General features: G+C 49.0%; 8 protein-coding genes across 8 annotated transcripts; 5 read left to right on the top strand and 3 right to left on the bottom strand.

Annotated features, from left to right (window-relative positions):
* Positions 1-151: 151 nt before the first annotated feature.
* On the top strand, positions 152-1,654 carry N7496_003792 (DUF1479 domain-containing protein; the record flags this gene model as incomplete). Its single annotated transcript, XM_056696723.1, has 2 exons — positions 152-418; positions 488-1,654. 2 exons carry the CDS (start codon positions 152-154, stop codon positions 1,652-1,654), a joined length of 1,434 nt encoding a protein of 477 aa, XP_056558935.1.
* Positions 1,655-1,829: 175 nt separating this feature from the next.
* N7496_003791 (cytochrome P450) lies at positions 1,830-3,424 on the bottom strand (the record flags this gene model as incomplete). The annotated part of the gene is made up of 2 exons (XM_056696722.1): positions 1,830-3,059; positions 3,125-3,424. The coding sequence occupies 2 exons, from the start codon at positions 3,422-3,424 to the stop codon at positions 1,830-1,832; spliced, it is 1,530 nt and encodes a 509-aa protein (XP_056558934.1).
* Positions 3,425-5,106: 1,682 nt separating this feature from the next.
* Positions 5,107-8,197, top strand: N7496_003790 (Chitin synthase C; the record flags this gene model as incomplete). The annotated part of the gene is made up of 8 exons (XM_056696721.1): positions 5,107-5,196; positions 5,267-5,681; positions 5,746-5,918; positions 5,984-6,172; positions 6,238-7,084; positions 7,134-7,317; positions 7,377-8,013; positions 8,060-8,197. The coding sequence occupies 8 exons, from the start codon at positions 5,107-5,109 to the stop codon at positions 8,195-8,197; spliced, it is 2,673 nt and encodes an 890-aa protein (XP_056558933.1).
* A 533-nt stretch (positions 8,198-8,730) lies between these two features.
* On the top strand, positions 8,731-9,180 carry N7496_003789 (YjgH family protein; the record flags this gene model as incomplete). Its single annotated transcript, XM_056696720.1, has 1 exon — positions 8,731-9,180. One exon carries the CDS (start codon positions 8,731-8,733, stop codon positions 9,178-9,180), a length of 450 nt encoding a protein of 149 aa, XP_056558932.1.
* Positions 9,181-9,533: 353 nt separating this feature from the next.
* N7496_003788 (uncharacterized protein) lies at positions 9,534-12,530 on the top strand (the record flags this gene model as incomplete). The annotated part of the gene is made up of 3 exons (XM_056696719.1): positions 9,534-10,078; positions 10,129-12,415; positions 12,489-12,530. 3 exons carry the CDS (start codon positions 9,534-9,536, stop codon positions 12,528-12,530), a joined length of 2,874 nt encoding a protein of 957 aa, XP_056558931.1.
* A 900-nt stretch (positions 12,531-13,430) lies between these two features.
* Positions 13,431-16,883, top strand: N7496_003787 (uncharacterized protein; the record flags this gene model as incomplete). The annotated part of the gene is made up of 14 exons (XM_056696718.1): positions 13,431-13,749; positions 13,812-13,898; positions 13,954-14,500; positions 14,552-14,607; positions 14,660-14,838; positions 14,893-15,065; positions 15,120-15,146; positions 15,209-15,575; positions 15,650-15,737; positions 15,796-15,854; positions 16,010-16,139; positions 16,205-16,322; positions 16,380-16,477; positions 16,537-16,883. 14 exons carry the CDS (start codon positions 13,431-13,433, stop codon positions 16,881-16,883), a joined length of 2,595 nt encoding a protein of 864 aa, XP_056558930.1.
* Positions 16,884-18,657: 1,774 nt separating this feature from the next.
* On the bottom strand, positions 18,658-19,704 carry N7496_003786 (sterol desaturase family protein; the record flags this gene model as incomplete). Its single annotated transcript, XM_056696717.1, has 1 exon — positions 18,658-19,704. The coding sequence occupies one exon, from the start codon at positions 19,702-19,704 to the stop codon at positions 18,658-18,660; it is 1,047 nt and encodes a 348-aa protein (XP_056558929.1).
* Positions 19,705-21,323: 1,619 nt separating this feature from the next.
* On the bottom strand, positions 21,324-22,902 carry N7496_003785 (SEC14 family lipid-binding protein; the record flags this gene model as incomplete). The annotated part of the gene is made up of 4 exons (XM_056696716.1): positions 21,324-21,905; positions 21,970-22,344; positions 22,417-22,558; positions 22,628-22,902. 4 exons carry the CDS (start codon positions 22,900-22,902, stop codon positions 21,324-21,326), a joined length of 1,374 nt encoding a protein of 457 aa, XP_056558928.1.
* Positions 22,903-23,444: the final 542 nt, after the last annotated feature.

Raw genomic sequence — 23,444 nt, 5'->3', positions numbered from 1 at the left:
TTTTACGGCAATCTACCCGCCGCGAAGCGGGAAGTTTCCTAAATCAGTAGTCTCCCGACATTTGCGTGGTACATCCCACGATGGCCATCGACGTATTTAAGTTGGCAATAGTTTCCAATTGGAGATTCGGTGAAACAACTACTCATTCAATATGACGATGTCAAGACTTCTCTCAAAAGCAGCTACTCGTGCGGCATCTACGTCCACCGCCACGCAGACCACTAAAGCCGCGGGTGACATCTCGTCGGTCTTTCCCAGTCTAAGACCGGATTATCAGCCAGAGCCTCTTCCTCCTCGTTTTCGAGACTTGAAGCGGCGGCTATTTGAAAAGAATGAAAAGGCCTTAACTGAGAGCTGGAAGAGACTGCTTCCCAGTTTAGAAGAAGAGGTAGACAAGATTAGGACGAAAGGCAGCGATGTACGTGTATAAACCTTTTCTTTCGTTCTGCTTTATCTGCCCATCGAGATGATTATTGACCTCTTCTAGATCATTCCCTCTGTGGACTACGCTGATGTCGTTTCGGGGACAATTTCCGAAGCGACCATGAAAGAGATCCGCCATCGCGGCACTGTAGTCATTCGAAATGTTATCCCTCGCGACAAGGCGTTGGATTACAAGGAGCGCACCCGCGATTACATTGCCGCCAACAAGGAGCGCGTCAAGGCATTCCCGGCTGATTCTCCAGCCGTATATGAGCTCTACTGGACTCCAAGCCAAGCAGAAGCCCGTGCCCATCCGAACATGCTCAACACACAGCGATTCCTGCAACGTCTATGGCATTCGTCTGACCCCAAGACTAAGCTGTCAACATCCAATCCGCTGACCTACGCGGATCGTTTGCGTATCAGGGATCCCGGTGATGCCAAATTTGCCCTCGGTCCACATGTCGACGGTGGCTCGCTCGAGCGCTGGGAAGATCCCGAGTACTCGAGTGTGTACACCAAGATCTTGGAAGGTAACTGGGAAAAATATGACGCGTGGGATGCGAAGCACCGCCTGAATGCCAAGATGGACTTGTACAACGGTGCCGGTGCCTGTTCCATGCTTCGCTTTTTCCAGGGCTGGATGTCAATGTCCGACACTGCCCCCGGCGAGGGCTCTTTGCACGTGTGCCCCATGATTGTTCAAAGCACCGCGTATACAATCCTGCGCCCGTTCTTCGATGTCCAGAGTCAGCAGCCTAACCTGGATGCCACCTTCCCTGGCTCTGTTCCCGGTGCATGTCAAGAGTATAACCCAGTGACCCACCCCCAACTGGAACTGGAGACGACCATGGTATCGGTGCCGACAGTTGAGCCCGGTGACTTTGTTGCCTGGCATTGCGATATGCTCCACTCTGTCGATAAGGAACACCGTGGCAAGAGTGACTCTAGCGTGCTCTACATCCCTGCCACTCCTTTGTGCGACATGAACATTGATTACCTTCTCAAACAGCGTCAGGCTGCGATCGACTACTCACCACCGTGGGATTTCCCTGGTGCTGGTGGTCCTGGCGAGTTTGGGTTCAAGGGAGCTATGGACTGGTCATCACTGAATACTGATGGACAGCAAGCATTGGGTCTCGGTAACACACCTTGGAAGATCACCGAGGCTATGAGCGAGGGTGAGAAGCAGGCCGTGCGATCGGCTAACAAAGCTTGCTTTGGCCTGTAAAACCTATCAAGTCATCATTGAATCGGAGTTGGACCATCATTTTTCATTTTTGTGCAGTACATAGCAACAGGCATATATGCATTGATCATTACTCAATTGACCTATGGAGAAAAATGTAGTGGAGAGTTGACGGTTGAGTTGCGAACGAAAACTGGATATCACACAAGGAGGCTCCTTATGTTCTTCGCCTAATGTCGCAGACCAACCCTTCTTGCTGCACAAACCAAACATTCTTCGTCTTCCACTCCTGTTTCGGGTTGTGCAACTTGATCTCGAATTTACGCAATAACTCTGGTATCATCTTATGCATCTCTGTCAAGGAGATGTACTTTCCTAAACAGGTCCGAGCTCCGGAACCGAAGACGAAGAAGCTCTGTTCCATCTCTTTGAGCTTCTCGGGCGAGTTATCGAGCCATCGCTCCGGAATGAATGAGTCAGGATCCTCGAAAACCTCGGGATTTCTGTGCACAACCCATGCGTTGATGCCAACGACTGTTCCAGCAGGGATGTTTTTGCCACAAATAACTGCACCTTCGCTTGGAACATGGCGCTCCATAATCAACCCCGTGGATGGGTGGAGACGCATCGCCTCCTTGATTACAGCCCCGAGATATGGCAGATAGGTCATAGACTCGCGGTACGAGATTGGGTCGCTCAGTTTTCCTTCACGTGTCGCGTTGTCAATCTCTTCTTGAACCTTGGCTATCACTGTTGGATTGCGGAGGAGAAAATAGAATACTGCGCGGAAGGCAATGGCTGTAGTATCAGAGCCTGCAAACACATTTGCTGAAAGATGGACCATCACGTCTGTCGTAGTCATCTTTTCAGGGTTGAGCTGATGAACAGCCATCCACTTGGACATCATATCCTTCCCTGCTTCCAGATCCTCTTTCTCCAACTCTCCATCACGCTTCAATGATGAACGTGAATTGATCGCCTTCAGGCTAAATATCACCACCGAGTTCCAGGTCTCCATTTGGGGGAGGAAGATGGGGAACAGCGGGTTGCCCAGCAAGACATGATGCATTTCTGGAACTTGGCCGCAAAGACTAGCATAAACCAGCATTCCTTGAATGGCCTCAATCATGCCATCGACGTCTCGGCCTTCTTCGAGAAATCCGAGTTTCTTAGCGAAGACAAATTCGCCAACCACATCAAAGGAGTAATACTGAAGCCATGCTCCCAAATCAACAGGTGCCTTCCGGTCTGCAAAGCTACCGAGTTTGTCAAGGAAGATGTTTGTGCATGAGTCAACCCCGGGCTCCATCTCAAGAAGAGAGCGTAGGCTGTAGGCATTCGCGACCAAGCGCTTTTGTTCGCGATGGTGTTGTTCGTCACGATCGGAGAAGAGGTTCACCTGTGGCTTTTTGTTCCACGAGATGCACTGGATAGGGTAAAAAGCTGTCTGTGGATTAAACAAAATTTTAGCAACTGGACTTGTCATATAAAAGCTACTATATTATCAAATACCTTGGTAAATCCTTTGTTCAGACCATATATGATAGGGATAGCCTTGGGATCCCCGACTGAGATATGTTTGGGGCCAATACGGACAAGATGTCCATGTTTTCGGTGCAATGCAATTGCGGTATTGTGGTGGTCGCCCTTCCAAACATTGTGAAGTTTCCACAGTCGGGTATATTTAGCGAGAGAAGGGCCGGGAATATCGCTCAGACCTTTCCTGAATCGGTTTCTGAGAAGGAGAAGAAGCAGCAATGCTACGATAAATGCGTATACTGGATAAGCCTGAATAGAAATATTTAAGGCCATTTTGTTGTATTTGAGGAATAGAGAAAATAATTTCAAGAGGCGGCTCAAGGATTGTTTCCCCTTCTAATCCTGTTTTATAGGGCAGCGGCTCTCTAGTTAAACATACAGCCACCCCGCTGATCCTCAGCCGAAGATCCACCATGACCAATTGTGAGAAACTAGCTAAATATGACAGCCTCGAAGGTGAAAATGAGTGGGTTATAACTACCAATGCCGTCTAGTCAATTACTCCTAACCTGCAGCTCAATGGGACTTGCAGGCGGGGTAAAGGGCCAAGGTGGTCGCTTGGCGCATGCTCATGGAGTCATGACAACGTGTACTTGCATCAAAACCCCCTCTTAGAGGCTCAGACTTTGGGCGCCTTATAACAGGCCAAATTTGATTAGAGAATACGAAGAGGCCTCGCTGGACTTATGGTTTCTTCGGGTACGAAAGGTTTGATTGCCGAATTGACTCCTATGCTTACTTCTAGGGGGATGACTGCACCTGCCACAATAGCCTAATTATGCTAGTTGTACATATCAGTATCTACAGGGGGGTCTCTTTGGTTTGAAAGCCCGACAAATTCTTAAAATCATCGTATTAACCACGAGTTCGGCGATAGACCGGAAGATAATACGGATACCACCTATCGAGAAGGACAGTGGAGAAAGCATTCAGATATACTCTTCACAGACCATGTTAGAAAAACATCTAGCTAGATTTCTTTTCTAGTCTCTAGCGTCAGACTTTTAACCTTCGGTTGTAGACTACCCTCAGGCTATAGCAAAATCACTAGATCGCATTGTTTACGAGCCATGACTTATTGTCAAAAAAGGTGATTGTCAAAAGACTACCTAACACGGAGAAGATTACAATTAAAGATAAGCTCATGATTCTATTCTTGGACTTAAAACTGCTCGGATATATGCAAAATTACAGCCAGCAAAGGTTGCGAGAATCCGAGACCAAACTTCCTTGCCCGTTTGCAAGGGTTGCCGGTGGTGTCCAATCATCTCGCTAGAGGACATTTACCCACTTCACGTAAATTAAGCATAACGAACTCAAATTATATGCATCGGCTGCTCAAAATAAATTCAGCTGGCTAAGTGAATAGCTGTTAGAAAAGAAGAAATGATCACCAGACGGGACCGAGGACGCCGCTTGTGAATGAAACCCTCGGCTATCCCTCTGTACTACAGACGTCAGCGAGAACAGGTGCAAGAATAGATTCCCTCCCCAGGTCCGATGGTTTGTACTACCAGAACGCTTCAGCTTCACAAGGAATTGACATGTGGCGCGGGGACCAGCACTTATTCGGGCATTCCTGTCTTTTTCCGTCGGCGTACAGAGACAGCCCGGTCTTAAACAAGTACAGGTGGAGTTTGCCGATTTGAAATAGTTGGGCATTCCCGTCAATCAAAGCCCTCGACTGATTGGTCAGGTATTGTCCTTTCATATTCTGAACTGATAGGTAAGGTCCAAGAAAAGTCCGATTGCAAATTGCTTTTGATAGAGTCATTTACCCGGCGTGTCAGATCGCTTAGCTGCCATATATGCTCCCAGATACCCTGTTTCTTGCTGACAACTGACTGGGCAGCTTCATCCTCTTGGGATTCTTCTTACATTCATATCAATTCCAATATCCCTCTAACAGATCTTCATCCCATATAACCTGATCTTTTGTAAGTCCGAACTGACGTATGATGGATCCCCCTCCGGACCAGCGTCACTCCTCTCTACGGCCGCTTCACTCTGGCCAGCGAACCAGAACAACCCCATCATATCCCCCTGTAAGGGAATTCCAAAATTGACAAATGCTGATTCGAATGGTGAACTAATTACTCTCATGATATAAAACAGACAAGCCCTGAAATTGATGAACAGGAACCCTTCATGCAGTCTTTACTTCCCCCAAGCCACTCAGATCACCCATCCGATCCTAGTGTTGGCGTTCAAAATCGATATCTCCCTTCATACAGTGACACAACAAGTCGTTCAACTGGTTCTTATTACGGAGGGATCTATAATGCGCAAGACTCAGAGCCTGCTGAATCCATAAACCTCGATACAGACTCGACGAGCTCAAAACGCTGGGCTCAACGGCAAACACCGGCGCTGAGTACCCTTCGTCGGTATCCCACACGTCGAATCAAACTTGTCAAAGGCACGGTATTGAGTGTTGACTATCCTGTGCCGAGCGCAATACGAAATGCCATCGAGCCTAAATATCGCGACCTGGAGGAAGGGCACAGCGAAGAGTTCACACACATGAGATGTAAGTCAAAGATATTATCTAGCTTTGATCTCATCGTTTAAGTGGCATTGATGGGTGATGATAGACACCGCTGCGACATGTGACCCTGACGAGTTTACGCTGCAACATGGGTATAATCTGCGCCCTTCGATGTACAATCGACATACCGAGATGCTCATCGCTATTACCTACTACAATGAGGATAAAGTTCTGACTGCACGAACATTGCATGGGGTGATGCAGAATGTCCGTGATATTGTGAGTTTTCCAATCCACTATACTGTGTCGATGCGCAATTGATCTCACATTTCTTCGGCGAAAAGGTCAATCTGAAGAAGACCGAATTTTGGAATAAAGGAGGCCCGGCCTGGCAGAAGATTGTCGTCTGCCTTGTGTTCGACGGGATCAAGCCATGTGACAAAAACACCCTCGATCTGCTTGCGACTGTTGGAATTTATCAAGATGGTGTGATGAAGCACGATCTTGATGGCAGAGAGACAGTGGCTCACATTGTCAGTCAAAGCCTTGACTATAGCTCGAACATACCCACAACTTCCGAATCACTAATCGTTGGCAGTTTGAATACACAACGCAGCTATCGGTCACTCCAACACAACAACTGGTTCGGCCATTCGAGGATGACCCCACAAACCTTCCGCCCGTTCAGATGATTTTCTGTCTCAAACAGAAGAATAGCAAGAAGATTAATTCACACCGGTGGCTATTCAACGCATTTGGCCGCATCCTCAACCCAGAAGTTTGCATTCTGATTGATGCGGGGACAAAACCAGGCCATAAATCCTTGCTCACTTTATGGGAGGCATTCTATAACGAGAAAGACCTCGGCGGGGCTTGCGGCGAAATTCACGCCCTCCTTGGGCCTGGTTGGCGGAAAGTCTTAAATCCAATTGTTGCCGCACAGAACTTCGAATACAAGATCTCCAACATCTTAGACAAGCCTTTGGAAAGCAGCTTCGGATACGTGAGCGTTCTGCCAGGCGCATTCTCAGCCTACCGTTACCGAGCAATCGTTGGCAGACCCCTAGAACAATACTTCCATGGTGATCATACCCTATCAGGGAGACTGGGGAAGAAGGGTATCGAGGGGATGAACATTTTCAAAAAGAACATGTTCTTGGCGGAAGATAGGATCCTGTGCTTCGAGTTGGTTGCAAAGGCCGGTTGTCGCTGGCGACTGACTTACGTGAAAGCATCGAAGGGAGAAACAGACGTGCCCGAGAGTCCTCCTGAATTCCTTTCTCAGAGACGGCGATGGCTCAATGGATCCTTTGCAGCGGGGCTATATTCGATGATGCATTTCAACCGTATTTATCGAAGTGGTCATAGTCTTCCTAGGCTATTCGTCCTTCATGTCCAGTTTGTCTACAATGTTTGCCAGCTTATCATGACATGGTTCTCGCTGGGTAAGTCGCAAGCAATGGCAGTCAATTGCACTCTGCTAACATCACTCAGCATCTTACTGGCTTACCACGTCTGTTATCATGGATATTGTGGGCATACCGAGTGCAGTGAACCATCAAAAGTCATGGCCGTTCGGAAGCGAAATCTCCCCAATCTTCAACACGTTTCTCAAATTTGGTTACATCGCATTCCTCATACTCCAATTCATCCTAGCTTTGGGAAATCGGCCAAAAGGGTATGTTATTATCCAACAAAATACCTAATCCAAGGAAGCTCATGTGAGGTCACATCTAGGTCCCGAATACCGTATACGCTATCATTAATCTATTTTTCCATCGTCCAGTTCTATATTCTTGTGCTCTCATTCTATCTCGTCGCACAAGCTCTGACTCCCGCGAATCTCAGCTTTAATCTCAAGGACGGCATCGGGACTTTCCTGAAGCAGTTTGTCTCTTCCACCGGAGGAGTGGTCCTGGTCGCTTTGGTATCTACATACGGGATATATTTCATCGCCAGCTTTCTCTATTGGGATCCTTGGCATATGTTTACCTCTTCATGGGCCTATTTCCTGGGCATGCCTTCCTCAATCAATATCCTGATGGTCTACGCATTCTGCAACTGGCACGATGTCTCGTGGGGGACCAAGGGATCCGACAAAGCAGATTCTCTGCCCTCGGCTCAGACAAAGCAGGATGCTCAAGCACCATTCGTGGAGGAGCTTGACAAGCCACAGGCAGATATTGATGTGCAATTCGAACAGACTGTCAAACGAGCACTTGCTCCGTGGCATGAACCGAAGGAGAAAGACGAAACAAACCTCGAGGACTCGTACAAGGCATTCCGAACTAATCTCGTGCTGTTCTGGACTTTCAGTAATGGTCTGCTAGCGCTCTGCATCAACAATGATGGAATCAAGCAGCTTTGCCTCACGGTAAGTTATCGCAGCCTCGTAGAGGAATGAAAGCTAATCTTTTCAGACAACCTCCACCCTTCGGACGGCGTGGTACTTCCGGGTGGTCCTCTGGGCTACCTCAGGTCTTTCCATCTTCAGGTTCCTGGGCGCGCTGTGGTTCCTTGGCAAAGTGGGAATTTTGTGCTGTTTTTCCAGACGCTAAGAGAGACGCGTGTTCTCTCTACCAAGATCGCCCTGTTTCTCATATAGGTTGGACTAGCTCAGTTGTATAATTTGTATTCAGTCTAGGGCTCTGTTATCAACTTTGATCGATATACCAAATTTTGATGGGGGACATCCCATTGATTGGTAGGCCGTTGGCTGCCAATGTTCATTTCCCAATTTAGTGATGTAGGAGCAGTTAAAAGGAGCGCTCCAAGTATAGCGGTCTAGCTCGCGCCACAGTTTGAAGGCTTTCGTGAAACGTCCACAGAGTGAGTCATTTAGGAAGCTTCGGCTATACGAGGTCATTGGCGGGGCTACGGGCGGGGAGTATAAAGCAGATGTGGAAAGACATTCTCAAAAGAGTCAGTAAGCAATTCTTCAATTCTTAAGTGTCTTGGAGTCTAATTCAAGACAAAGATCGTCCGTTCCAGGTACTAATAAGCTTTTTTACTTGCCTCGTGGCGAGCTGTCAGCTGACCAAACACTAATTGAAGTTCATCAGATCCTTCTATTCTCTTGTCATCGCTCACCATGGCCTCGGACACACCCTCTGAGCAGAAGCGATTCTACAGTACCTCCTCTCCATGGGAGGCCAAGTTCGGTTATTATCGTGCTGTGCGACATGGCCGTCACATCTTCGTCTCTGGCTCGACTGCGGCAGATCCAGACTCCCCGCCTGAAGCACCCAGGGTACGCTTCCCTGGAGACGCGCGCCAGCAAACACGAATCACCCTGGAAGAGATCATTCAGGCTATCCAGGCTGTAGGTGGTCGAGGTGCAGAAAGTGTAGTGCGATGCCGAATGTTTGTTAGCAGGAAAGAAGATTGCGGTATCGTTGGAGAAGCATTCCGGGAGGTCCTGGGCAAGCACAATGGTGGTCAAGTCGGAGCTGCTGCAACTATGATTGTGGTAGCTAACAGCTTTGTCGATGATGATATGCTCGTTGAGATTGAGGTGGATGCAATTGCTGAGGAGGATTAGTCTAGCCAATATGTGATGGATATATGTAGAGCCGTCGAGGTGCCTGCGTACGTCCGTCGACAGAAGATATATAGTTAGAGACTAGCCAGACTTATGTGTCAATTAAATAAAGATCAGAACAAAAATACAATTGCAACATTGAATAGACTCGAGCAAAGATTTAAATAGTCAAAGAATTTAGGATTTGTGTTATTGTTGTAATTGCAAGGATGTTGTTGAACTGGAGAGACCGGCTAGTAAAATGATGACAGTCGTCCATCGCCTCCGGGGAGACCGCCCGCACGCTCCACCCGAGCTCGAACCAACACACCCTCATCTCCCACCTCGTCCTTCAATGCCCCGTTCATAGCACAATGCGGCTCCAAGCGGCGCTTTTTATCGCCGCGTGCTTGTCGCCCGCGGCGGCCATCTATTCCGATGAGGTCAATCACATTGACTTCCACCATGCCCTCCTCGGCGCCCCCTCCCCCGACTCGACCTTCTTCCTGAAGCCTTCCTCCGCATCGAACGCATCCCTCCTCTACACCATCTCCGAGAAGTCGATTATCGGTGCGGTGAACCCTCGCGATGGATCTCTGATCTGGCGTCAGGATATCTCGCGCCCGGGGTCTGCCACCAGCGGCGCAGGTATCCTGCGTGGCCTGGATGGCAACAACGCTGTTGTCGGCGCTGCTGGTGACTCCATCTCATCATGGAGCGCCCAGGACGGCAAATTGATTTGGGAAAATCAGTTTGCCGATGGTGCGGTGGCAGATCTCGAGCTGCTGGAGCAGGAGGATGCTAGTGCTACCTCTGCTTCGAGGGATACCATTGCGCTCACATCCGGCGAGGGTGCTGGAATTGTGAGGCGATTGGATGGTGAATCTGGAAAGACCAAATGGGAATACAAGGATAACACGTTCGTATATTACATGGTTTTGTTGTGACACTGCTGACTGGTGGCTCCAGTGGTGATGTTGCATTCCAGGTGTCCTCTTCGCCGGCGGAGATCTTCTACATCTCGCTCCAGTCAGCGATGCTGAAGGGCTACAGAATCAAGGTTACCTCACTAGACCCTATTACAGGCCGCCAGGCTCGCCAGGTCGTCTTGAACTCCGAGAACGATATCGCCGCCCAGGACTCCATTCTCTACGTGGGCGCTAATACCGCGTCTCCCTTGATCGTCTGGGCTGACAAGTCGCTCAAGTCCCTCAAGGTCAACGTTATCGGTACCAAGCAGATCAACACCATTGCCATCGATAACACCTCTGGCCAGGAAGTCCAGCAGATCACTGTCCATGCCCCGCACAAGCTCAACTCGCTCCCCCACTTCCTCGTGCACTACAAGACTGAGACTGGAGCTTGGGCGGAGGTCTTCCATGTGGATCTAAAGTCCTCCGTGGTCACCAAGGCCTACCAGCTGCCCTACTTGCAAGGTCAGTCCGTGGTGGCGACCAACAACATTGACGCCAATGTGTACTTCACTCGGGTGACGGACGCGGAGGCCATTGTCGTCTCCTCTGCATCACACGGAATTCTGGGTCGCTGGAACGCAGACGTGTCCTCCACCGACCGTGCGATCCATGCCGTTGCAGACGTTGTGACCAAGGGCAAGTCTGTTGCTGTCCGGTCTGCTATCATTCGCGACTCCGGAGATTGGTCGTTGATCCGCAATGGCCAGACCGAGTGGACCCGCCCCGAGGCCCTGATCTACACGGTGGCTGCTGCTTGGGTGGAAGAAGAGGACCAGGAGGACCTCGTCCATGAATTGGAGGTTGAGGGCCACGAGAGCCTGATTGGTGCCTACATTCATCGTGTGAAGCGCCACCTCCGGGATCTCCAGTACCTGCCCGATTGGCTCAAGGAACTGCCTAAACGTATTGTTACCAGTATTCTGACCGACGAGGTCTCCAACCTGGATAGCTTCGGCGTTGCCAAGTCGATCATTGTGGCCACCGAGAAAGGACGTGTCTATGCCCTGGATACCGGTCGCCAGGGTACCATCAAGTGGAGTGCGGAGGTGGAGAAGACCTCGCACTGGGATATCAAGGCTATCTTGACCGTCCCTGGATCCGCAGAAATCTACATCGGCGATGGAAGCTCTGTCCGTGTCAACAGTTCTACGGGAGATATTATCTCGCGTTCTGCACCCACCAACGTAAACCTCCAGTCGATTGCCACCTTTGAGCAACAAGTGGGCTCGTCGGTGATCCGGATGGGCTCCCTGGGCATCCAAGAGGACGGCTCTCCAGTCGCTCCATTCGATGATATCACTGGCTTCTTGGTTACCACCAGCAATGACGGCCGTGTTCTCGGCTGGGTTGAAAAGGACAACAAGTCTCCCGTGTGGGAATTTGTTCCCCCCACCGGTCAAAAGGTCATCAAGGCCGTGGGTCGCCCTTCGCATGACCCCGTTGCCTCCATCGGAAAGGTGCTTGGTGACCGCTCCGTTCTGTACAAGTATCTCAACCCGAACCTGGTGCTGGTGACTGCTGTGAATGAGCAGGATCACACCGCTGGTTTCTATCTGCTTGATGGCGTCTCGGGCAAGGTCTTGTACTCTGTTAGCCGAACCGGTGTTGACCCAACCCAGCCCATTGCTTCCGCTATCTCCGAGAACTGGTTCGCCTATTCGTTCTTTGGAGATGCTGTCGACGAGTCCTCCGCCAAGGGCTACCAGCTTGTAGTGTCTGAGCTCTACGAATCCCCTATTGTGAATGACCGTGGCCCCTTGGATGCGGCTGGAAACTACTCCAGTCTCCACAGCGACCGCGGTGACAGCCTCCCGCTTCCCCACGTTGTTACCCAGTCCTTCGTCATTGCCGAGCCTATCTCCCACATGGCTGTCACTCAGACTCGCCAGGGCATCACTACTCGCCAGCTTCTTTGTGTTCTTCCATCCTCCAATGCCATCGTTGGTATTCCCCGACCTGTCCTGGATCCTCGTCGCCCCGTTGACCGGGACCCTACCTCCGCCGAGGCGGAAGAAGGCCTGTTCCGCTACGCCCCGTATCTGGATTTCGATGGCAAGTGGTACCTCACTCACTCCCGCGATGTCGCCGGCATCAAGACTGTCCTCTCTCGCCCGACTCTGCTGGAGAGTACTAGTCTGATCTTTGCATTTGGAGGGGATATCTATGGCACTCGCGCCACGCCCAGTCAAGCCTTTGACATTCTTGGCAAGAGCTTCTCCAAGTTGCAGCTTGTCTTGACAGTGGTTGCTTTGGCCGCTGGTGTCACGTTCTTGGCCCCCATGGTAAGTCTTTCTTCGCACTCGTTCACATCTCTCATCTCAGTTTGGATTCGAGTACTAACGGTTTTGATAACAGGCCCGGAAGAAGCAGGTCAACATGCTGTGGAAGGCTACTTAGTCGATACCCGCGAAGGCTGGGAAATGCATATACTGGTTGTGCTGATTTTCTAAGTTTGTAATCTATATTTTTTTCAGCAAAGATAAACTTGCCTCTAATGACAATTGGATCGTCTTTATGAAGTTTTTATTCCCCGACGGGTCTTGTCAAAGAATTACCCACTATAGTTCATGATTCATAATGTGGGCTTTTCGTAAGAACGAAGTCAAAATCTGTTTGATCTAAATTTGATCTGGAGCAAACTTGAGCACCTCTAAAAACTCACCTTCAGTGGCTCCTTCCATCCTTCAATACCTTCAATAGTTCAATACCTTCATACCTTCATACCTTCATACCTTCATACCTTCCATTATCTTCCCTCGTACTCCTAAAACTTTCTCTTCCTTGCAAACTCTGGCTCACTAGTCTGGTCAGATACCAAAGCCACTACCATCTCCCTGGTCACCTGCTCTGGTATTTGATCTACCTTACCATCCATTTTTTCGACAACTCTTGACGCTATCACAGCTACCTTACTAGTAAGTATCTCTCACCATCTCGCGTCTCGGTTTTCTCTTTTCTCTTTTCATATATCTCCCTTCGAAATTCCTCTTCCATCTCACCCTGATTTCGCTCTATTGAACGCACCTTTTCTCCATTTTACTTCTCTACGTGTATCATATCTCTCCTCTGCTACTTTCGCCAGTGCAAGCTGACTGATCAATTTCAGGCTCTCCTAGGACCTCTCCGAGGACCTCATTCGGCGCTCCTGAACCTTGACAACTCTTATCCCATCTTTTTTTATTCTCCACACCACGATAACTCCAATCACAGCATTCCTAGCGTTATTCGCCCTTGACTACACGGAAAAGCAGCTAAACACAAATCGAAATCTTTTCGAAGCCAAATTTCCAATCTACAATGGAGCCAAAGCAGGAAGACACCACGACTGACTTGAGTGCAAGCTTTGCCGGGCTAGCTTCACCTCCTCCTGAGAACGAGATGTCTAAAATGGAAGAGAGGGAGGTCGTGCAACAAGGGGCTGACAATCACCGACTTCAGGATAGCCTGGATGCGGTGATACGTCAGCTTCAAGCGCTTGGTACTGTTATGGGACGTTCCAAACTAGCGCAAGACCCAAGCACCAACCTATATCGGCACCGGAAAGGGATTCTCAAAGTCGCCAATTTTCAGTACCCAGAAACACGGATTGTTGGCTTTATTGGAAACACTGGCGTTGGTTTGTTTTCTCACCCCCTCCCCTCTTACTTTCAGCAAAGACGAAAACTCAGTTTGGAACAGGAAAAAGCTCCGTCATCAACTCAATCCTCGGTGGTAACAGCCTCGCACGAACAGTGATCCCCCCAAATGTCTCAATGGAAGAATGCGGTCTGCTAATCAGACGTTTAGAACGACGACATTAATGCATGTACATGCGTTATAGTCGAGTATCGTGCCGTGGATGAAGAGCATCAAAAGCCATACACGGTCGAAGTCGACTTTATGGATCCCAAGGAAATGAAAGGGTTCCTCGAGGACCATCTTCAAAGCTACCGGCGTTGGTATTTTGAGCTCGAGAAGCCCAAAGAGATGCGCCCAACCGACGAGGACTGGAACACAGCATACGATGCGGATGGCGTCGAAGGCTTCGAGGATGGAGATGAAGCTAAGCTCACGCAGTCAGAAATTGTCAAACTCCAGAAGGCCAAGCAATCTGCACAGGAGACTTTCAAAGCCCTGTTCAAAGGGGCTGATGAGCCCAGCCTAGAAGACCTTGTCCGAGATGGCAACCCTGAGGCAGAAATCGGAATCCTCGACGCATTGTTCGAGAAGGCTAAGAAGGGACTAACCAGTCGTCCAGGTGGTGAAGAGGCCGTTCTATACACAGAGACTTCACAGGGTCTTGAAGAATGTAGAGAGCTTCTTGATCTTCTTACCACCGACTCTCGAGGCGAGACACCCGCGGTTTGGCCTTTTATCAAGCTGATTAGGTTGGTGAAGACCGCTTCAAAGGCATATAACGTTTGCTAATGATCTTTAAGAGTGTACCTGGATGCTCCTATCTTGAAGACTGGTCTGGTGTTGGCCGACATGCCTGGTAGGCAATATACAACAGGTGACGAAGGGAAAGCATTGCTGACAGTCTTTAGGCCTACGAGACTTAAACTATGCAAGACAGGAAGCAACAGAAAGATATATCCAGAAACAATGCCATGTCCTCGGGTTCGTGACCAGAATTTCTCGATGCCTTGCGGATGAGACGATTGAAGAAGTCAATTGGAAAACCTGGACTGAGATGCCTCGAATTGTAATCGCCACCAGAGCAGACGTAAGTACTCATCTCTATACTCTCCTAATATCTAAAGCCTAACATTTTGCGAAGGAGGTCGAAGGCGCCGGAAGTGACAGAAGTGACCCGGATCATGACCAAGTCCTGCGAGATCTTGACGTGCGCATTAAGCAGGCAAAGGACGAAGCCGCAACAATTTACTCTCTAATGCGGAAGGCCCGTGGTTCTGAAAAGGGAGACCTGGCGGAGAAATGGGACGAATTGAAGTATGTTAGATGTATGGTCTTTGTCACAAGGGCTACTCACTAATAGTCTTACAGGTATGAGGAAGAGAACCTCGAATTCAAGTGAGGACCGACGATGAGAATTTTGAAACCCCCGCAATCTCAGCTAAACATTTACCTACTAGGAAGAAGAAAGTCCAGGTTGATTACCGAAACAACAAGACAATTGCAGGAATGGCCTCCATGCCCTCACGTAAAGACATGACGGTCTTTTGCGTCGGGAATAACGACTACCTGGCGAACTGCAAGGGCGAAACCGAACAGGAAAAGGCATACACTGAGTTAAGTGGAATCCCACAATTGCGACAATATTGCCAGTGTATTCCCGCAGAGGCTCAGATGCGCCACGTCTCAAACTTCTGCCAATTCATAGTTCCCGGGGCCATTGCCTCCATGAGGTTGTGGGCTAATGGCGCGTTCGATCGCAACGAAATGGCAAAGGCCAGAGGCATCTCTGAAATGTTGAAAAGGGTGGAAGATGACTTGGTTTCGGTAGGTCTAGTCATATGTTTGGCTTTATCTTCAACGTGATCCCTAGGACTGTATTGTATACTGAATGCTGGCAGGAATTCAAGTTTAGTAAGTGCGGACTTGTTGGAGCCACTCGTACAGAACTCGAGCGCCTATTCAAACGTCGTATTGGCGGCGCAATTGGTGAGTTCTCGTTTTCGAATTACCACTGTGGTTTTATACAATTCTCACATCATGCCAGATGAATTCCAGCCCGAGTGGGAAGATACGTGCACTGAGCTTTGCGATGGATGGGTGGAAGTGAGTTGAACTATTCGGGATCTGTTTAAGAGTCAAATGAGATCGGGTTTAACCTTTGCTTCGCCCAGTGGCCTTGTTCATCATTTTCAGCGGCGTGTCGCAAACATGGGGTACATTCAAACCAGACATACGGTGATTGCAACTGGAACGTGCAGTTGATCCAGCCAACATGCGAGAAGATAACCGGTTCATGGGATGAATTCATGCATTGTTTGAACGAACAACAGGAACGTATTGCCGAGGAAATTACCAAAAAGATTAACCAGATTTATGCACCATTTGAAGGTCAGTCTCCGGGGCTTTTGTTAAGATGTTTACCGTCGATAAATATAAACTCATCTTAATTACAGTGGACCACGGCCTGACTTCCACCTCCCAAACCATCCTTCTGAAGGGCATGCAGTTCCGGAAGGCAGCCATCGTTGAGGCTTTCCATCGGGCCTTCCAGGAAGCCATGAAAGACGCAAAGTACGTTTTGAATTTGAGAATGGGGTCGTCTCGAATATCTACTCATAACAGTTCTAGAATCGTTAAGGACAGCATGGTTAACTTCAAGGATAACAAAACGGCGATAATCACAAAGTACATGCTACCGGCCTACCAATTCGCCAATGCGCAGAGAGGTATGTTCGGGTGTTATACTCATGTTCAAATTCATGACTAACAGGGCTGGTTTAACAAGGCAAGGGATGTGATTCCCAGCGCAAAAGGCATATGGAGGACCATATCAAACCGGGAAACTCGAAGAACAGTGGCGTAATCTGCAAGTTCAAAGTTCTTTCCCAAAGAGCATGGTCCCAAGCTCTCAGGCCGCATTTCAAAACACTCCAGCAAAAAGTCTCTGAGGTGGTCGACCAGGCGGTATCTGATTTGCAAGTAGTGGCTGGTGACCAGGGAAAGCTGCCAGAAGCCTGCGGTGACGTTACAACGGCAGGGGACGTTATGGAACAGCTCAAGGTACTTGAGGAAGCGCTCAATCACATTCAAGGAGTCTTGCATGAATTGAAAGCAACCGGAAGTGAGGCATAGGAGGGTGAAATGCCGTGATGCTTGGTTTGTTCTGAAATTTGCGCACGAGAGGTTGTTTCCAAAAAGAAAAAGCCAAAAAAAATGCTTTTCTCACTCGTTTTTTATTGATCTGAACAAATTGCGTGCGAAATTTGCAACAATCTTCAGTCTCAGTGAACTGTGAAGCGAGAGTTTTGCGAAATCTTTCATATCACAATGCCATGGCTATGCTATGCCTGAACCTCATTCAGATTGACAGGGCCATCGAAAAAGGGAATATAATCAGGGTCCTCCTCCATCCACGTATCCAAATCATGCCTTCTCTTGCACCAAGTACAACGTACATTCCCACCTTCCGGTGATCTCTTTCCACACGGGCACCAAAACTAAACACTTCATCAGCCGCCGTATTCCATCACACTGATCTTCCCAAAAATCCACCCTTATACATACCGCAGTCATAAACTGATGATCCGGAAGCCACAACCCATCTTCGACCGTATTTCTCGTAACACCATCCTGCCAACTATGCACAGCCCTCGTCTTATAGTACTCTCTATCCTCATCTTCCTCCTTCTGTCGACACGCATGACATATCCACCGTGTATATTGATCGCAATCACAAATCTCTGATAATCGCACCGGCAAGTTATTTTGAACCTTTTCATCACAGTCCGCACAATAGCATATTACCGTGTGACTTTCATAAGCGGGGTCGAGATGTGGTCTTCGTCGAGAGTGGTCACCTGGTGCATCTCTCACGCGTGGCATGTATCGACATTCCTTCAGGGGAATTAGTAGGTATTTTAATCAAGGATGGCTGGGGGGACAAACTTCGCAGATATTTATTCCACATTTCAAACATGCAAGGGCGTTGTAGGCGTCACATTTGAGATTGTATACTCGGATTTCGATCTCTTCGTCGTATCTTGCTATACGGGCATGTCCCTTGATAGTGCTGTAATAGGGTTTGTGTAATCCGGTAAATGTTTGGCGCCTGATTAAACCGCGGCCGTCACATTTAGCAAGGCACTTTAGTTTGTTGAATACTGGAGGTGAATCGAGTATCACGGAGTGTAGTTCATGGCATGTTAGAGCAACGTGGAATAAGTCTAATGTCGAAAGATGTTGAGCTGTACGCTGTAGCAGTTCATACTGCGAGAGGAGGAAACACAGATTCTGGGTGTGATTTATTGGGTTTAGACCGTTCATTTTGAACTGGTTCTTCATGCGGGTTGGTTGCTGGTTGATTAATTTGGAGGGGCAATGGGAGGATTAAGAAGCTTCGAGTAAATTGCTGCTAGTCTTATCTCGCTTCCCCTTTATGGTGTGATCGGTGAAGATCATCAAGTCTCATTGGTTTGGTCATTCGAAAATGCGGGGCTTTGTGAGTGACAGATTGGCCGAGCCTCCTATTTCAGCCTCATATCACAGGAAATCACAGTTGGGTCGAAACTCTGTACCAAGCGTTCCATACGCTCCAGCTCCGAGACCTCCAACCTCACGAAGAGCCAAGGGTTTTCAAACTCCAGGACCCCCTTTAGCATATGGATGATCCGATTTTGATGAAATAGTTCCGTTCCATTCGTTCAATCATTGGTATTGGGCATATCTAACATGGTATCAAATCGCCTATAAAACAAAAAGCACAGCCCAAACAAAAGCAAATCCACCAAGAATAACACTCCACCCGACGACATTTTTCAAGTCACAAACCTATTTACAATAGAGAAAATTCCACACCCAAAAGAAAGTATATCATCTATACAATCCAACACCCCCACCGAAGCCTGAATCAATACAATGGCATAGGCGATTGATTCGCATAATCCACATTCCCCTGCACGGATTCAATCCGATCACAGCAAGTACCAAACACCCGATCCCACAGACGGGTCTGCTTGCCATAGTTATGACTCTTCTTCCAGCCCTTACGATGATGCAAATCATGATCCTCAATAACGAGTTCCGCATCGAACCAGCGCAAGAACCAGCTCAACGTAGAAGGCGGGGAAGCATGCAACCGCAGACCAGAGTGACCGGCCAACTCGGCGAAAACGACGTACTGATGGCAAATCCACCACTCGTAGAAACCCATAGGCATACCCATGAGTTTCATCGTGAAGAAGGTCATCAGCGGGATACCGGCGATATCGAAAAATTCTTGCTCAGTATCGGCGTAGAGGGTGAGCAAGGGGTTGGGGTGTTTAGTCAAATGGTGGGTGCGGTGGTATTTCCATAGACCGTCGAAATCGTGCATGATACGGTGATACCAGTAGAACCAGAAGTCGAGGATAATACCGTAAAGGCCGATTTCGAGAGGAAGCCAGGCAAAGCTCATAGAGGAGGGGGCCTGGGCGGTGCGGTAGGCGAAGAAGACGGTGAACATGGGACGGAAGGTTGAAGTAGAGAGTAGCGAGCGGACGACCTTTGCAACGCTAACATCGGGGACACCGTCGCGGGCGTGTTTATCGCCGTCGAGGAAGCCGTGCACATGGCCCAGGCGGCGGAGGACGTGTATTTCGTGGATGGCGATGGCCTTGAAGGCTATGCTGTACAAGATGAATGCGCCGATCGGGCCGAGGTTGTGCCCCGTATATTGGACGTAGGCGTGCTGCAGGATGATGGGGATGATGGAGTGGGTGAGGACCCAGCGGTGCATGGACCAGTCGGGGACGTATGGTACGGCCTCCTCCTTGAGATGAACGGGGATGTTGGTATCGAGATGCTCCGGGTGAATAGCCAGTATTTCGTAGAACCAGTGGAAGAGCGTCCACTCCGAGCGGGCTTGTCGCCGCCAGGTGGACTTCATGGAGTCCTTGGGATTGCGTTCAGCACTCATAGTTGGACAGAGCAGTGTTTTCTTTCTTCGACAGACCGAAATCGTCAAACCATCATCAGCGGGGGGGTGGCGGGTGGATATTTAAAGCAGAGTAGTGCTCGAGTCCAAGGGGACTTAGGTTAAGGGCATGTCGATCACTGCCCCCCAGGAATCTTTTCATACAAATTCCTTTCGGCCTGGACTCGCGCATGTGAATCTCCACTTTTCCCACCAAAATTGGGTTCCCAGAAAAGCCTCGGGGCTATCCAAATTTGGCTGAAAGGCACCGGAGAATGACGTCGATCATCATCCTAGTGCACATCTTCCCCAACAAGCAGAGCGTTTCTCGTTTGGCGTGCGCTTAGACTAGCTCTTTTCCTAGAGTAGGGTCAATGCAGTTGCCTGACTCTGGGGGATTTTCCATCTTTCCCCAGGGTCGGGGAAAAAGTGGGTTCGGAGAGGGTCGGGAAAGTTACGGGGATCTAAGATTTTACAGTCAAACTGAGTCTGTGCTTTATCATAAATGGAAGTACTGTGAACTAGAGACAACGTGCAGCAGGTCACACAAAACACAATTAGAAGAGGCTCTTCTTCAGAAGTTGAGTGGCTCTGGCAAATTCCCGAAGTGTGATCACCTGACCATCACCTGATCATGCCCCTGAATCGACCAAGTCAGGTCAGGTGACTATCAGATGATCTGGTACTCGGTACGACAGTTTTTCATGATCGTGTAATCACATAGTTAACTAAGTTAGTGGTAACTAACTAAATGTCAGGCAATGAGTCAATAGTATTCACGTCACTATGATTTACCCCGCCACTCTTCACATTCTCCAAGTGGGACCCTAACCCATTCGAGTAACCAGTTCGTCTCAACCATTGTCACACCCCATGTGAAACACAGTCCCAAGAGATCGGCACATCAAACTTAAATACTTTCGTGTATACTTTACATAGGTAACACAATCAACATTACTGTATAGATCTCTATTTGTATAGTATACCTAAACATGTACATTGCTCTCAATCCAGATATGTAGTCACATCGTGTATGTTCTATCAACCAAAGTACTCTCTCTACCATATACAAATCACTGCAAGAATCCCAGCAGGACGAGCACACCATCAACCTCTCAAGGACCACAACGGCTCCGTTCCCCACCAATCAAAGCAGGAATAAAGAAAGAAAAATAATAAATAATAACAATTAAAACGTGGACCACGATCAAGCCCCATATAGAAGAATCACACACATGAAGAAAACTTCAGCCGAAACAAACCACCCGAGAAGGAAAAAACTGTTGGGAATGCTTGATAAGAAAAGAAAAATAAAAACCCCGAAAACAAAGTCTCGATCTATTTGCAAATCACCAACAAATGCACATGCAAAGTCCCCCGTGTACAATGACACAAGGAAAAGAAAGAAGAATAATCGGAATGATGGAAATTTCCAAAGACAAGAACCCAGGCAGACGCGTTTGTAATGGGTCATGCAAGAGAAAAAGAACAATGAGGTGACTAGACACATGCCTCGGTCTATAGGATCTGCATCTGGATCTGCACGTCCGTGATTGTACTCGATCGTACTGTAGGTTAGACTCTCGACAACACGACACGTCCTGCTTTCATGAATAATACCTCTATGCAGCGGCAGTCGTGGTTTGAGCCTCTGGGTTGGCAACCTGGTTGACGTTCACCGCCACGTTATCCAGACCAGTCTTCTCGTTCTCGGTAACAGGGGACTCCACATCTCCATTCGCAGGAGTCTTGGGGGTCTCCTTCACAGGCTCGGCGGTACCGTTACCATTAACCTGGGCCTTAGTCTCGGGCACCTGCTCTGCCTGAGGCTGAACCTTGGCCTGGGGCACGGGGATGATCTGCCGGCGGTCCTTGCCGTCCTCCGTACCCAGAACCTCGATCTTATCGCCCTTGAACAAGATGGGTCCCTTAAGGATATCCTTCTTCTCCTTGCCCTCCGCGGGGGGCTGTTCCAGGTTCTGGAGGAGTTCCTGGGCAGGCTCGTCCAGGTTGGGCATGTCACCCCACTGCCAGTCGAGTTCGCCGCCGTATTGCTTGGGAATGCTGGTGGGATCCATGAAGGAGGTTAGAGTGGGCTTCACCTCCGCGGCGGACAGAATGAAAATCTTGGAGGTGGTGACTGGGTCGAACCAGCGCTTGATCCAGCCCCAGACGGTAGGGAAGAAGCTAGGTGCGCCGATAATCTAACGAAAAAAAATTAGTGATCAGACTCGAAAATGGTAATACCGCAGTTCCAGTCAAACATACGAAAATACGATCCAGCGTCTCAGGATAGTGAGCCGTCGCCAACACGCTAGCATCCTGCATATGCCCCTTCAAATTCCAGAACTGCTTCAATCCGACACCGCTCACATCAACGATATTGGTAGAAGTCACGATAGGAGTCTCAGGATTCGGCCTCGACAACGCCGAACACAACGGCATAACAAAGTTCAACAAGTTCTCGTACAAAGCGAACAAATTCAATAGTCGTGCCGGAACAGTCGACGACTTGTGCGTCTCGGGCGTGCCCGTGTGCATGGTATTATTGTAAGCGGCCATTTCCTTGGAGTTCAAGTGGCGGATCTCGAAGACGTAAACGGGGATACCGCGACGATCGCGACGACCGGTCCATTGCGGATACTATACCAGCGGGGGAGAACGTTAGTTCAGGGTGTATTCGACTTGTAGAGATCCCGTAGTATAGGTACGTACCATCCGACGGGCAGCTTCGTACGAGTCCACGCCGATATTCGCATAAAGAGCCTCGATAGCGTTCTCCTTGCGCCAGTCCTCGGTATCCTTGAATTGACCCCACGCCCCCTCAACGTCGAACTTGCGTGCTCGCAAGAAGCGCCTGCAAAGTAAGAATTAGCATCCTTCATGCGCAAAGAGAGCCATTCTCTTTTCCCTGGTAAAAACGTACAGCATCGTCGCATCATCGTGACTCGCCGGCGCAGCGTCAACACCCTCCGCCGCCTCCACGGCGGGCGTATAATACTCGCGCTCCGCACAAACATTCTTAAACTCGACCAATTTCTCCTCCTGATCGGGGGTCAAATGGTTCAAATGTCCCGCCAACCATGCAGTTCCCGCGGCCTGAGTCGCCGACGCGGACAGGTCATTCTTAGACGCTGACGCCGTGCGCGCGAGGTCCTGCTCCGAGGCCTGGCTGTGGTGGGACTTGGTCCGCCAAAGCATTTTGTAGCTGGTGTTCGGTGCTTTCCGGGGGAGAACTGTCTCGAATTCTTTGCGTGTACTGTACAAGAGACCGTCTTTCCCTGGCGAGGCCTCAAAGTCGAGATCGGTGGTGGCGGAGATTACGGGGCGGAGAGGCGGTCAGCAATAAATCTTTAATTTGCGGAGGGTCCAAGTTCCATGGGATCGGATTCCAATTAAACCCTGAGGCTGAGATCCCGGCGGGCCCGATTTCCGGAGTCCGAGCTGTTTTATGCAAAAGTATTGAAGTATATAGTTCTGTGATACTCACTATAGATGGTCAGCATTCCAACTTTGTTATCTCTGAACCGAAGGTTCGACTGGTTCGACGAACCAAAGTTAATCACAATTATGCTTCGATCGACACCGTCAGTGCTGCATACACAACTCAGTTATGCTCAGGTACAATCATCTCGTTCGATATAATAAATATAGTAATTTCATGAGCCTCCAGCAATCAATAGAACAGCCTGATTTCAACCCAGCAACAATTCCATGCATATTATGGCACTTGCTATTTTGTG

The sequence above is a fragment of the Penicillium cataractarum genome (genome assembly GCF_028827025.1).
Source record: "Penicillium cataractarum strain IBT 29864 chromosome Unknown utg000002l, whole genome shotgun sequence".
Lineage (NCBI taxonomy): Eukaryota > Fungi > Ascomycota > Eurotiomycetes > Eurotiales > Aspergillaceae > Penicillium > Penicillium cataractarum.
Note: the sequence above shows the minus strand (reverse complement) of the source record. Positions and strands in the feature narration are given on the sequence as shown.